This window comes from Oryzias melastigma, linkage group LG7 (assembly GCF_002922805.2).
Source record: "Oryzias melastigma strain HK-1 linkage group LG7, ASM292280v2, whole genome shotgun sequence".
NCBI lineage: Eukaryota > Metazoa > Chordata > Actinopteri > Beloniformes > Adrianichthyidae > Oryzias > Oryzias melastigma.
Window position 1 is genome coordinate 9,937,111 of NC_050518.1, and position 14,270 is coordinate 9,951,380.

The 14,270-nt window shown below is 38.8% G+C and overlaps 2 protein-coding genes across 3 annotated transcripts in view; both read left to right on the top strand.

Annotated features, from left to right (window-relative positions):
- camkvl (CaM kinase-like vesicle-associated, like) overlaps positions 1-4,452 on the top strand; it is a 55,227-nt gene extending 50,775 nt beyond the window's left edge. For both annotated transcript variants that reach the window (XM_024293088.2, XM_024293087.2), the window contains exon 12: positions 1,949-4,452. In XM_024293088.2, the coding sequence (XP_024148856.1) occupies positions 1,949-3,427 (1,479 nt within the window). In that variant the 3' untranslated portion in view covers positions 3,428-4,452. The remainder of the gene's footprint in view (positions 1-1,948) is intronic.
- A 1,918-nt stretch (positions 4,453-6,370) lies between these two features.
- uba1 (ubiquitin-like modifier activating enzyme 1) overlaps positions 6,371-14,270 on the top strand; it is a gene marked incomplete in the record, with an annotated part of 13,200 nt that continues 5,300 nt past the window's right edge. Inside the window, 16 exon segments of the mRNA XM_036212737.1 lie at positions 6,371-6,629; positions 7,893-8,009; positions 8,984-9,042; positions 9,138-9,306; positions 10,009-10,143; positions 10,244-10,350; positions 10,452-10,542; positions 10,625-10,757; positions 10,833-10,930; positions 11,066-11,212; positions 11,403-11,579; positions 11,779-11,886; positions 11,987-12,067; positions 12,289-12,441; positions 12,863-13,028; positions 13,114-13,310. Of these exon segments, the coding sequence (XP_036068630.1) occupies positions 7,893-8,009; positions 8,984-9,042; positions 9,138-9,306; positions 10,009-10,143; positions 10,244-10,350; positions 10,452-10,542; positions 10,625-10,757; positions 10,833-10,930; positions 11,066-11,212; positions 11,403-11,579; positions 11,779-11,886; positions 11,987-12,067; positions 12,289-12,441; positions 12,863-13,028; positions 13,114-13,310 (1,938 nt within the window).

Here is a 14,270-nt window from a genome sequence, read left to right on the forward strand (position 1 = left end):
GCAGTTACTTTGAAGGATTTTCCCAAACTATTTGGAATAAACTTTATTTACACTTTTATTAATAACTCCTTGGTGTTTGTAGACCAAAAATAAAGAAGATGGTTTAAAAGCTGAATTCTTTTTGTGTTAAAAGTCAACAAACAGTCAAGGAGTTTTCAGAGATAATCCATATTATTAGCACAAAGGAATATGTGGAAGCTTGAGATGAACTAATATCTACATTTACTTACACGTGCCACATTTTAGTGCTCGTTATAGCATATACTTTTAACAGGTTTCACCTGCTCAATCCTTTCTGATTCTGCTGATTTTAATGTCTTTATTTTTGCACAATAGCTACAACATTTGTTATAAACTAAAAAATACTCTTATTTATTTTTTTACGGAAAACCCTTTGAGTTAGGACTTTTGAAATAGTTTAAAGGTTCCATAACGGAGAAAGTGGCATGAAGTTAGCATTTTTATTTACACATCAACTTTCAGTCATGATGAATGGTGATGTGTTAATAAGTCATTAGTGATAAAGAGATACATGATACAATTGTTTATTTCAAGTGATACGAAAAAATATAAGCACATTTAAATGTTGATGTGTAAATAATTCAATATGATCAAACTGGATATGATTGACAAATGAATATTAGAATCATATTCAAATTGATCATATTCAACGTTTTTGTGTAAATATTATTATCAACTAATAAGGTTAACTTCATGTCGCTTTTTATTTTATAGAACCTGAAAATAGTATAGATTGTTTGATTAAAAAAGAGAAATTGACACCAAAGAATTCGTGGCAACCATTTTTTTTTTTCATCAAAATGTAAACAAAGCAAACTATTTTGAATATAACTTTATTGACAAACACACTGTCACATTTCTTGGTGAGATGATAAAACTGTACAAAATCTTGTCCATCTTCAAGATTCTTCTATTATAATAAAACAAGTTTTTATAGTTATAATTTCTCCAATTCTTAGCATTAATTTCGTCAATGTATAAATTACTCTTGCAAACCTTAAAGTTTCACTCCAATCGTCTTTTGTTCTATTTCCAAAGCATTCCCAGAGGTATTTTACTAATTATAATTATGCTAGTTTTAAGCCAAAATTTAAAAAAGTTGTGTTATTTTCTAAGACATACCATAGTTTCATAGTTCATCAGAAGTTTGCTTCTGAGTTGTGGGCGGGACTGTTGGCATAGAGTAAACCTGCCCTCATTTCCCATCATCTTTTAAATTACAGCCCCTCACACTCCCAACATAACATTACCGGTGAAACAAAAATGGCGAGCAATATTAGAGCTATCCAGCTGTATAGTTTTGAGTTAGATGCCAGGTCGGACGAGGACAACGAAGTTGTACATGGATCTATTTGTTTGCAAGTGGATACACCGGAATGGAGCAGAGCAAGGAGCTTGTGGGCTGTTGACTGTAGCATCTATGTCACTCCTACATCCTTTTTCCAATGGCTTTTTTGTCTGCTCCTGATTCACAACAATTTGGAAAAATAAATACTCAGAAATGCAAATTTTAACCCTATTTTAATATATATATGTTTTCCATCATGAGAAAAATGTTAAAAGAACATGTTAAAAAAAGGACATGTTAAAGCACAATTTCTACTTGTATCACTTGCAGCATTGTGAAGGATATAACAGAATAAAATGAGACAAATGTTTTCCCAAACATTGTCTACTTCCAAAGTCTTATAGCAAAATAGTTTTTACTCAATCAAAGAAAAATAATAAGAGTTCATCTTAGATGTTGTAGTTGTTGTGCCAAAGTATTCCAGCTAAATCAGAAAGGAAAGTTGACGGAACTTTTCTCAGGACTTGTTGATTTAATATAAAATCACAGATTTGGAGTTAGATAAATACACAGTCTTATTTCTAATAATGCTCTCTAGCATTTGTTCACTTTCTTTTTTGTTTTCTGTTTTTTTTACAGAAAGCAATCCGTGTGACCACGTTCATGCAGCGGCTGAAGAACTCAGAGGCTCTAACTGACAGTTCGGCTGGAGTTGAAAGCAGTGCAGAGGCAGGAGAAGGTGAAGGGGGCATCTCCCAGGGGACGAGTGATGACGGAGAAAAACTGACTAGTGACGGAGGGGTGACATCAAGCAGCGTGTCCTTAGAAGTTACTGTTGAAAACACCTCCACGGCCATGAGTCAAGATGAGGGCGCCATGACGGGCAAAGAAAAACAGGAGACAGTGAATATGCCTGTTGGCCCTTCTGTTGGAACTTCTCCGTCTGATGTCCAGGACCCTATCATCCAGACTTGTTCCATCCCCAAAACTGTGCAGGTGGAGCCCAACAAGGCAGGTGTGAAGAAGGTAGCAGGGGATGGAACCAGGAAAATTGCTGCAAACTTTGGTCAAAATAAAGTTGTTCCCGAGGTCAAACAGACCTCGACAGTTTCTAGTGATCCACAAAAGCAAGGCATTAATCTTGAGCTAAAGCATGCATCCGCTTTGCCTGATCCCAGCAGCAAATGTAAAATGGCCACAAAGGTTCATGGCACACAGCCGACAGGAGCTGCTGCCACCTCATCGTCGCCAGAGAGAAGACCAGCGACCCAAAGCGTACAGAAAGATGAAAGTGATGGGAGCTGGTGTCAGACACAAGTGCCTGAAGCAGTGGCAGAGAGATCAGTGGTGGCAACAAGTGCCCCGTCAGTGGGACCAGGGGCTGGGGTGGATACAGGATTGGGAGTTAGGCTGAGAGGTGATGTTAGTCCTGCAAGCAGAAGGGATAGGGATGCCAAGAGAGCAGACAGATATAGTGCTGAGTTCAGCGTGGCTCGGACAGGAGCCGTGCCAGGACAGGGCTGTTACGCTGCAGGGAGCTCTGCAAGTTTAGGCCGACATGCCACACCGTACAACCCAGAAAGCGTTGGTGTGGGGTTAGGGATGGCAGGAAGCTTTCCGAGCCCTTACACCCACTTGTACACAAGTGGAGGAGGAGTTGGGATGTATGGAACAGGTCTGCATCATGGATCAGGGGTAAGCAGTGCTACAAGCGACTGGCAGATGGACAGTGTGATCGAGCAGATAGAGAAACAAATGGCCGCCGTACTTGAGAAGATTGAGGGTGACATGCCCTCTCTGCTCGAGCAAATCAGTGACTGTCCGGCTGAATCCTTGTGTACCAGGAGCACGCACGCCTCTCCTTCCACTTCCCGTACACACTCCGCACAGCGCTCCTCAGCTTCAGCATCCACAACTCCTCCACCACTTCCCACGTCTCCACGACCTGCTCTGCCTTCTCTCCCTCACCTTGCCATCCCACCTCCTTCCTATCCCCCACCCTCACCACCTACACAAGACTCACCACAGGCTGGTGGAGAATCGGAAGAAGGCGAGGGACAGAAAAGTGTTACTCAAACTAGCCAGTCCCCCAGGGCTGGGTTTGGCCGGGGGCTTTGAGATGAATGTCCACTACAAAATACAAAAATCTATTTGAGTATTGGATTTTAGGGCTCAAATGGGAAAAAGAGATAAATGCCTCATCTAGAAGCATAACTGAAACAAGAAAAAAGAAGCCTCTATAATTGTTTTGTTCAGTTGAAAATTTCTAACAGATGACTGTTAAGGAGAAACCCCTCTTGTTGTCCCATTGCTATCATAGCCGGGTTCAGAGTAGTAAAGCACAACATCATGTGAAAATTGCAAATACTGGGATTCCAAAGGGTTGTTTGTATCTAAAACTCTGACGAGAACATTAATAACAGCATAAATCTTGTTGGGTTTTCCAAGATTTCAAACATTTTTTTTCCCCTGATAAGAGTGAATATTAACAAAACAAGTATGGAAGTTTGATTTTTCACTGTGTATCATAGACTGAAAATACATTATTTAAAAAGAAGAAGAAGAAGAATTCTTACTTTGTTGTCATTATGTAAACTTCATAATGCCCAAATTGCAATGTACTTGTTTATAGCAGCTCATGACATTTCATTATTTTTCAACCCTTAAGTACTATGTACTGTTTGGCTTAAAATCAAGAGTTGTAGCCCTTACAGAAGGATGTGCAACTGAGACTGTAAAAGCAATCATTAGCTGTTAAGTGGGATTTTAATTTAACCAAATGCTAAACTTTAATCATCACTTAAAAAAACATTTTGAGTTGCTCTAGACAGCAAAATTGTGTATATAGGCAATGCAAAAAGCACACCTATCCATTTACATTGTGTAAAAATGTATGGCCAACAAACTCTGTTTACATTTTCCCTCTGTTTTGTTTTCACATTTATTTTGGTAGACTAATATTAATTAGCCTGTCCTATTATCTCCTTTTAATCATAAAAATGTATTTTTAAATTTCATTCTGCTTTTTGAGTGTATGTATAAAAGATTATGTGCTATTATCCCAACTGACAGCATTCTGACCTTATGTATACTGTATTGTCAAATCTTTCAATAAAAATAGAAAAAAGTCTTGTTTCAGTTAATTAGTTAGTTAGTTTGGTAGTTAGTTTAGCGTACTAAAAGTACCGTTACACGTACTTCAACCGTGAGACTGTTATTACAAGTTTACTACAAATCCCATATGCCATTGCGTGTGCTTTGGACTAAACCATACTCCTTAGTCAGTGGGTGCGAAGAAAAACACTTGTATTTGAAAACAGTTAAAATAAGAATAAACATTAGAGTGGCAGCACATTTAAAGAATAATTAATTAAAAGTATAAACTGATATGATGGTCGATTTTTTTAAATTATGTTTAAATTATAAACTTGTTGTAGTCGCTTTTCGGTGAACCCAAGGGGGAGGTCAGTGGTTCTGTCTGTAACGTGCACATGTTGCTGCTTTGGTTTGCTGAAACCTGACATAGAGTGAGGGGAAACGTTTCGGGAACAGCCGGGCAGGCAACCGTCCAGTGGAAAAAGTCACAGAGAGCCCGCCAGCCTGACACACTTTTCAGTTCGCCAGCAGCGGCACTGTTTGGTTATCCTATTGTTTTCTCTTTTTGTTTCTTGCTTAAACAGAAGCATTTTTAATAGTAAAGACCAGGCCGAGTAATATCGGATGTGGTAAGTTCAGCACACTTGTGTAAGCTCTCGTGTTAGTGATGTTAGCTCCAGCTAGTTGGCTAGTGTTAGCCGAGTAGCTAACATAGCGGCACAAGTACGAAAAATTCGTTGGGTGGCTAGATAGCTCTAAAGCTAGCTGCACACAAGCTAACAACTACGCAGTCTTTTGGTCTGCTTTATTGGAAGTGGTTAACGTCCGTTGTCGCTTGCGAAGTCAGTCTTTTCAACTGCCCATTTAGCTAACCGACGCTTGTGAGGCATTGTCACTCAACGGGTAGCGTTAAATTAACGTTTGCACGTTTTACGTGCACGGGACAATTGTTATTGAAAGCGGTGGTGTTGATTGTGCTCAAGAAGCCGTTGGTGCAACAAATAGTACATTTGAGCAACGTGGAAATGTGTGCTGTAGCCAACTCGTCTTACGCAAATTACAGCCTTGTCGATTATTTATAGCTATTTTTTTTTTTACTATTTTTGGTCGGTCTGCGTTATGGTAGCACAACTATTTGTGTTACCACAGTAACGTAATAGTGGTCATTTGAGCGTGGCAGGTTATGCATCCTATTATTCATTCATATTGATAGCGACACATTCTATCATGCGTGGAAGAGGGAATAGTAGTTTGTATCATTTAGTCACAATAACGTGAAAACTGACGGAGATCTTCTTCAACACATGGATCCGAGAATTAGCGGCCCAGTTTTTCCCGGGGCCTTTGTCATTTGCAAGACACCCCCTCCCCCATTACTCATTTGCAAGGAAGGCTCACCCCAAAATGTGACTAAGCGCCTGGATCTACATTTTTACGAGCGTGCTTCATGCTGGATGTTTACATGAACGCCGATCGCTACATCACTGCCAGACGAAACAATAACTGCAAAACTCGAGGGGAAGGCAGAAGGCAATCTCAACACTGTAGGCGCTGTTGGAGTGCAAGTTTTATTCTGTAGATTATTATTTTTGTACGATGGGCTGTAGCAGGTCCGGTGCAGAATGTGCATGCATTTCCATCTGAATCCATTACTAGCTAAATGACATAAAAGCAAATGTGCTGGATTTAATAATTTGATCAGCTTTTGATATATATGTTAGAAGGATTGTAGTGGATTTGATGCGCTGTGGTCGCTTTTTTTAATAATAGCAAACCGTTGTTTTTTTTGTTTTTATATAGGTGAACAACGGGTTTCCAGAATTTTGTACAGTATTATGCATGGCATGCATCCTCTCGTAGCAGAGGCGGAATGAACGCACGCTGGAAGCCAATAGAATGAGAGCCTGGCCGAGCCGCGGCTCTGGAGCCACCCTTTCCTGTTGAATATTTCAGCGCATGCGTCGCAGACCCTCCGCCTCTTTCGCCCCATCTGCCATTTTGGTTTTGTTCCCGTCTGCAGTCGCAAAGCCAGCAGCGCAGTTACACGAGACTCTTCTTAACGGCATAGTGACTCGACAGTATAGCGCTGACAGCCCGAACCCCGTACCCCCGTTTAATTTGTTGCTACTAACCGTCGAATTAGTCAATTATTGTGAACGCCGACATCTGCGAACTGCGGGAGAGGAGCGGGTTTGCATAGGGAAGGCACCGAGAAGGATTATTGGTAAGATCAGAGAAATCAATGAAGCACGGATGTAGTAGCTTCTTCTTTTTTTACATTTTCACAAGGCGATAAATACATAACACGTTTTTAACGTGAGTTGGGTGAGGATTTTCCGCATGTACGTATGGACATTCGTGTTTGGCTGTCAAACAAGCCATTTGCTTCTATCTTAGCAACCTTTGCTAGCTTGTAAAGTTGTGTTCCGCACTGTCGGCGGTTTAGGCCTAGGCCAAGCTCCTAATGTGTGTAGGATGTTGTTTTCTTCCCTCTAACTTATTGATGTTTCTCTCCTGTTCTCTTGCCAGAACACTTCACTGATTAGTCTTATCAAAAATATATCTCTTTTCATGTTCGTGGCACATCGTATATCAGAATGTCGTAAAGCTTCGAACTCAATTCGGGCTGTTTTGGTTTAGGCTTCGCAACATACAGTAACTGCCGTCATACTTTGCTGTATCATGCCGGATGACTTCATTTTCGTTTTACAGTATCGACTGACATCAATTAAAACGATTTTTAAATCGACGTTCGAGGACGTTTGATTGTATTTCTAAAAAAAAAATTGAATCGTTCCATAAATTAATGTTTAGTCTTTTTAGAGAAGGCGGAGTTAAAGTTGTCGCTCCATGCGGAAATTGTAGCTGACAATGTTGGCTGCAGGGGTCAGTTCGTTCTAAATACTGCGGCCTGTTTCCACCTACCCTTTTCGGACTGATGCGGACGGTAGATTTTGGTCAGTTATAGAAATAGGGTGTAGTTAATTCATCCAGCTCCTGGATTTAGATGAAGCAGAACACTATGGACCCAGGAAGTGTACTGCTCTCTGCTGCAGTAAACTCTCATGATTCAGCTGTTTTTGTTAAAAGGACACCGGCAGTCCGTAAATACTTATAATTAACAATGGAAGTGTACAAAACTAGTGTTGTCTTCAGAATGAAAGGAACTCAACGCAGCTATTCATACCTCTTCATAAGCTCGTGTTTTTTTTTTTTTACCAATTGGCGTTTGGCTAGAAGCCAGTTCAGCTCATTTTAAAGCTGAATTTCTTCTCAGCTTATTTTTTTTGCTGATGGTAATCATTGATTTATAAAATGCTAACCTGAATATGAACCTGTGTTAATTTAGCAAATTAATTTGGTGAGCAAATTTATTTAGATACAAAAATCTACATAAATGTAGATTAGGAAAATATTGTGCTGGTGTTTATTTTTCCCCCCTAAGATGATAGTTTTTCCTTTTTTGTTTGTTTTTTCTAACTTTCAGATGTCCAGCTCGCCGCTGTCCAAGAAGCGCCGCTTGTCAGGAACAGAGACGAAGACGGGATCCCACTGCTCCTCCTCTAACTCTGTCAGAACAGATCTGTCCCACACACCTGCCAACGTGAGTTTAAGCCAAAGACAGAGTTTCAACAGCTTATTTTAATCTGGTTTTCTATTATTTTTTATTTATTTTTTATGTGGACAGGATTTGTGATAAAAGTCTGAAATACAAGTCCTGTTGTGTTTTTGTCAAAATTTATTTGCTGATATGTTTTGAATTAGTCTTTTTAAGATTAATAAAGCCATTTTATACATTTTGTTTACATTAGGGTTAAAACAAACCACTTCTGATTTAAATGAAAATATACTTAAATGTAACAAGATACTGATTCCCAACCAGGGGTAACACGGCACCCTATATTAGAGCATTTAAGAACATAAAAAAATTGTTTATTTATTACCCTAGAACATGGTGGGCTTTTGTTCAAAAGATGTCACATGAACAACTAGAGCAGTCGACGTATTACAACAAAAAAATCTAAATACTTCAGATGTGCAAATGGCTTAAACATTCAGTTCCCGTCCTTTTAGACTTCAAGCAGAAAAAACTGAAACCATAAAAAATGTAACCATTCAAGAAAGACGTCATTTATGTTTTATGGTGCGAGGATATCAACAAGCTCTCCTTGGCCTCTGTGTTTCCTGGAAAATATGTTTGTGAAGTCACTGAACCATTGAAACCACCTAAATCTGATTGGGTAAAAGGTATAAGTGTTTACTGAGGTAATGCAAATCAAGCACTTTTCCTACCTACAGCTTTTGTTTGCTCTTCCGGTTGTGTCTTCATTCATGTTTGTGGACATTCATACAGGAAAATGCATTCCTACACTAAAGTTGCACATTCAGAGGGAAAAAAAACAGGCATTCAGTTAAAATAGTACACTCTTTTGTCAGTTTTGATTTAGTTGTACACAAAGGCAAAAATGAAATATCTAATACATTGAATGGTGCAGAGATAAAGGTGCTGCTGCCTTTAGCCTTTCAATACATAAAACTTCCAACATGAACTAATTTGCGCCTCATGTCTACTTTCAGGGCATGGCTAAGAATGGCAACGATGCTGAGATTGATGAAGGCCTGTACTCCAGACAACTGTAAGTATTTCTGTTTAAATAGCAATTTTTGATGTACTTTTTAAATTCTTTGTCTTTTTGTCATGAGGTTAATTACTGTGTTTCCCATTTTATAGCTATGTGTTGGGCCATGAAGCAATGAAGCGCATGCAGAACTCCAATGTCCTCATTTCTGGCATGAGAGGTCTTGGAGTTGAGATTGCTAAAAATGTCATCCTGGGTGGAGTCAGAAGTGTCACTGTGCATGACCAGGGAGTTGCAGAATGGAGAGACCTTTCTTCTCAGGTGTGTGTTTATGGAAAAGATCACGCATTTGCTGGTTTGTGACGGAATTTTCTCTTTAGTACAGTTGGCTGTTTCCAGGCATGGGTGCAGGTCACAGAGTAATGTGGAAATAGTAACCCTTGGGCCTAAAGTAGTCCAAGACATGCTTCCTTTCTTTCAATAGTTCATGGTAGCTACAATACTGTATTGATATATTATTTAATTAATTTTAGACACCAAACCTTTTTTTCCATGTCACCTAAATGTTCTGTCAACGAAAAGCCCTAATTCAAGAATGGAGACCAGTTTACTGTCAAATGTAGAATACAGCACAGATCAAATTTCTGATTGGAAAAAAAAAGGAAATTTAGTTGAGATGACTATTGATTTTTTTTTAATTATTTTTATGAAGTTACTAATCAGCTAAAACAAAAAAATATATATATCTTAGGAGATAAAATGAGGTGCATCATCAAAGCATTTATCTAGTCAAACACCAAGTTCTTCAATTGATTAAACAAAATGCAATTTTTATGTTTCACCAGGTCTCATAACTTAATGAATATATATGTCCCAGTGTTATAAGTTAAATTTCTGTATACTTTGTGTCTTAAATAATGGTTGTTCTGTTCCTATTGAGTTGGCCATTAACCTTGACTCTTGTAACATAATGCAGACTTCTGTTTTTTGATCTAGAAACTATTTTTGCTTGATTTGCATTAGTTTTACCTCCGGGAGGCGGATTTGGGGAAGAACAGAGCCGAGGTGAGCCAGCCCCGTTTGGCTGAACTGAACAGCTATGTTCCAGTGTCGGCCTATACCGGAGCGCTAACCGAGGACTACCTGACGAAGTTCCAGGTATTACTTCAAAAGAAGCTCGTTTCTCATCACTCCGTTATCCAGAAGAAATGTCGGAGAAGATGTAATAACTGGATCATTTTGTCTCTTTGAAACTCAGGTGGTAGTTCTTACTAACTCAACTCTTGATGAGCAAAAACAGTTAGGGGATTTCTGCCACAGTAAAGGGATCAAGATAATAACTGCAGACACACGTGGGCTGTTTGGGTGAGAATCACCTGTTTGTTCACACTCTGATGCGTCTTCACAAATGCGTTTATTGGTTTAGTGTTTTTTCTTTTTTTAATTTTTGTTTTCTTTTTTTTAAGTCAACTTTTCTGTGACTTTGGAGATGAAATGATTGTGTATGACACCAATGGAGAGCAGCCTCTTAGTGCCATGATTTCCATGATCACCAAGGTTAGTTTTATCCAGACTCTTAAGAAGTTTTTTTTAAATTTAAGCATTCTCCCAAAGGAATTACGTTTATTTGTTTCTCCAGGATTCCTCTGGAGTCGTTACATGTCTCGATGAGGCTCGTCACGGCTTTGAGAGTGGTGATTACGTCACCTTCACAGAGGTTCAGGGCATGGTCGAACTCAACGGCTGTCAGCCAGTGGAAATTAAAGTTCTTGGTAAGGCCTTTTCTATTTATTGCCCTTATTTTGAAAGGGTTTGCCAAGTTAACATGGCATCTCTCTGTTCCACAGGTCCATACACATTCAGCATCTGTGACACAACCGGCTTTTCAGACTATGTCAGAGGAGGAATAGTTTCTCAGGTTAAGATGCCCAAGAAGATTGGATTTGTAAGTAGCTAATATTGTTGATTTGGAAACTATGAAGTAATTGTTAAGCCGTTAAAAAAAGCCAGGTCATTTTTGTTATGACGGGGATCAGTGGAGCGTAGATTCAACTTGACAACAAAATCCCATCTTTTACAGAAATCCATCTCCTCCTCCATGGCTGAGCCTGAGTTTGTGTTGACGGACTTTGCTAAGTTTGATCGTCCAGGACAGCTGCATGTGGGCTTCCAGGCTATTCACGCCTTCCAGAAAAAGCACAACCGGCTTCCTGCACCTTGGAGCATGGTATTTTTTATATTTTCATCCAGATACCCGTTTCCGTTCATTTCTAAATGATCAAGAATTATGTCTGTCAAGACTGACCAAATACTGTTGTCATACTGAATTTTTTTGTGTGTGTAGTAGTAGTTTAAACCATAAGTTTAAAAAAGTTGACGTCTGTAATTAGTCTAAAATTCTGACGTTTGTGTTCCAGGCTGATGGTGAAGAGCTGCTCAATCTGGCCAAAGAGGTGAACTCTGCTCAGACGGGTTCTGCCAAAGTGGAGGAGCTGGACGAAGATCTTATCAAAAAGGTTTCGTTCCTGGCTGCGGGGGATCTTTCTCCAATCAATGCCTTCATTGGGGGTGTGGCTGCACAAGAAGTGATGAAGGTCAGTGGAAACATTTAACTCATGTCAGCTGTTTCACTCCACTCATTTAGGCTATTTTGGACATTTTTGTTTTAAAAACAAGTTTAGAGAGTTTAAATTTAAATAAGTTTGGTTGCTATGATAGCATATTGTAAAATTCACCAGTTTTTATACATGAAGTCTATATAATTAAAGTCATATTTGGTCTTTAATCTTTTAGGCGTGTACAGGGAAATTCATGCCTGTAATGCAGTGGCTGTACTTCGATGCCCTGGAGTGCCTGTCTGAAGACGCTGGAGTCCAGCTCACAGAGGAAGAGTGTGCTCCTGTGGGTATTTACAAGTCAAAACACCAATCCCTTATCTCATCACCAGTGGTGACAAATCCTAAAGTAAAACTTTTTGTCTTATTCTGTGTTCACCTTTTAGAGGAACTCTCGTTATGATGGGCAGATCGCAGTGTTTGGTACTAAACTACAAGACCTGCTTGCCAGACAACGTTACTTCCTGGTATGTAGGACAAAACATATTTTTGTTGCTTTTTTTTCTAATTTTCAGATACTTGGAGTGTACTTTTTTGTAAAATATGTTTTAGCCACTTTATTAATTTTAGAAAAGTATTGTTAAAAAAAAAAATGTCTTTAAAATAAAGTAAAAATTTCTGCCATACAATACAGTATGATTGCAAGTTGTGTCGCAAACTCTCATGAAAATTGCTGTAATCCTTTCAGGTTGGAGCTGGTGCCATTGGCTGTGAGCTGTTGAAAAACTTTGCCATGATAGGACTGGCAAGCGGAGAGGGTGAGGTCATTGTGACCGACATGGACACCATCGAAAAATCCAACCTCAACAGACAATTCCTGTTCAGGCCATCTGATGTCACGGTAAGCACCGGTAACTTTGCCTCAAGCAAATAGAAGGAAGATGTACATCATTTATTTGAATTTTCTGTTCTCCTTTTAGGCATCTAAATTTCTGAATGTCAAACTGAACTACTTTACTAAATTTGGGTTTTAAGTGCTTTAATGTACCTTAAAAATTGTTAGGGCATACCAATAGATCTGCTAGTTTTAATAAGCTATATTTTCTACTTGGAGAACTGAGGCTGACCAGCTCACATCAAGTAAACCTCACAGTTGAGTCATGCCTTTGGGGCTTATAGTTTGTATGTCCTTCAATTAAAAAGCTAATGAAAAAATGATCTCACTAATAAAATTACTTAAAAAATGTTTTTTTTTTTTTTTTTTTAAACAAGGGAATGTTCTCCTTAAGCATTTTAGAGATTGTTATTGTTTATTTTGACAGAAAATGAAGAGCGACACAGCTGCTGCAGCAGTGAAGAAGATGAACCCCTCCATCAGGATCACAGGCCATCAAAACCGAGTGGGCCCTGAAACAGAGAGGGTTTATGATGATGACTTCTTTGAAAGCCTAGACGGCGTTGCCAACGCGTTGGATAACGTCGATGCACGTAAGAAAAATGTTGCAACAAAGCTCAGTGTTTACTGACTTTTTTTGTCTAGCTTTTAATTAAAAATTGTGTTATTACTTTTCAGGTATGTACATGGACCGGCGTTGTGTTTACTACCGTAAACCCTTACTGGAGTCCGGTACCTTAGGTACCAAAGGCAACGTCCAGGTTGTGATCCCCTTCCTCACAGAGTCGTACAGCTCCAGTCAAGACCCACCTGAGAAGTCCATCCCCATCTGTACCCTCAAGAACTTCCCAAATGCAATCGAGCACACATTGCAGGTTAGTGAAACATAATTTGGAAATTCTCTGACGCAGTACAGTAGAAGGTTTTCATAAATAAATACATTCATACTTAATTACCACAGAAATGCTTATTTTCATACTTCATTCATTCATACTTTGTATGAATCTGTTGTTGATGTAGCGACTGACCTTAAATGTCTACAGATAAACAGAATTTTTGAGTTATATTGAGCTGTAATCACTTGTACGATTTGTGAAACCTTGTTGTATCCCATCTTCTGCATTTGAACTTTATTACAATAATCATAAAAAAGAATAATTTAATGTAGCACCTGTATAAAGAAGTTGACCCTTCTTAGGACTAATAAATAGGTTTCTAATAGGAGTGCACTGATCGATTGGTTGCAATTACTCTAATTTCTGGAGATTGTGATTGGCCAATTTTTGCACAGGAAATCACTCCTGTCCTCCAATCTTTTTTGCCTTTACAAAGGCCTGAAAATCAACCAGCTTCTGCTGTGAGGAAAGGTGAACTGACAGGGTCACATCTGCATGTCTATGCTTCTTCATGGGGACAGCAACAGTTTCTACCAGGGACATTGTTGGTTTGGTAGTTTTTTGTAAAATAATAAACGCAATTTGCAATTGACAAAGGCCAAAAAGAAGTTGTGGAGGGCCAGCTACTGCTACATTTAATTAAAAAAATGTAAAAAGAGCAAAGCTACAACCAAGATACTGGAGTTTATGGCCTACAACTACTTTTTCAAATCAATATCAGCAGAACTTGAAGATTAAAAAAACAATTGATTGGCCAGAAAATTGCAATTAGTAAACCCCTAGTTGATAATATTAAGCTGGTTGATGTACTAGTGGTAACCTATGAACCGTTTATCTGATGGTACAGAATAAGTAGATTAGTGCTTTTTATTGGCAAATACAGTTTTTTTGTCAAAAAAAGAACTCACTTGACTTGGCTAATCTTTTTATTATAGATGG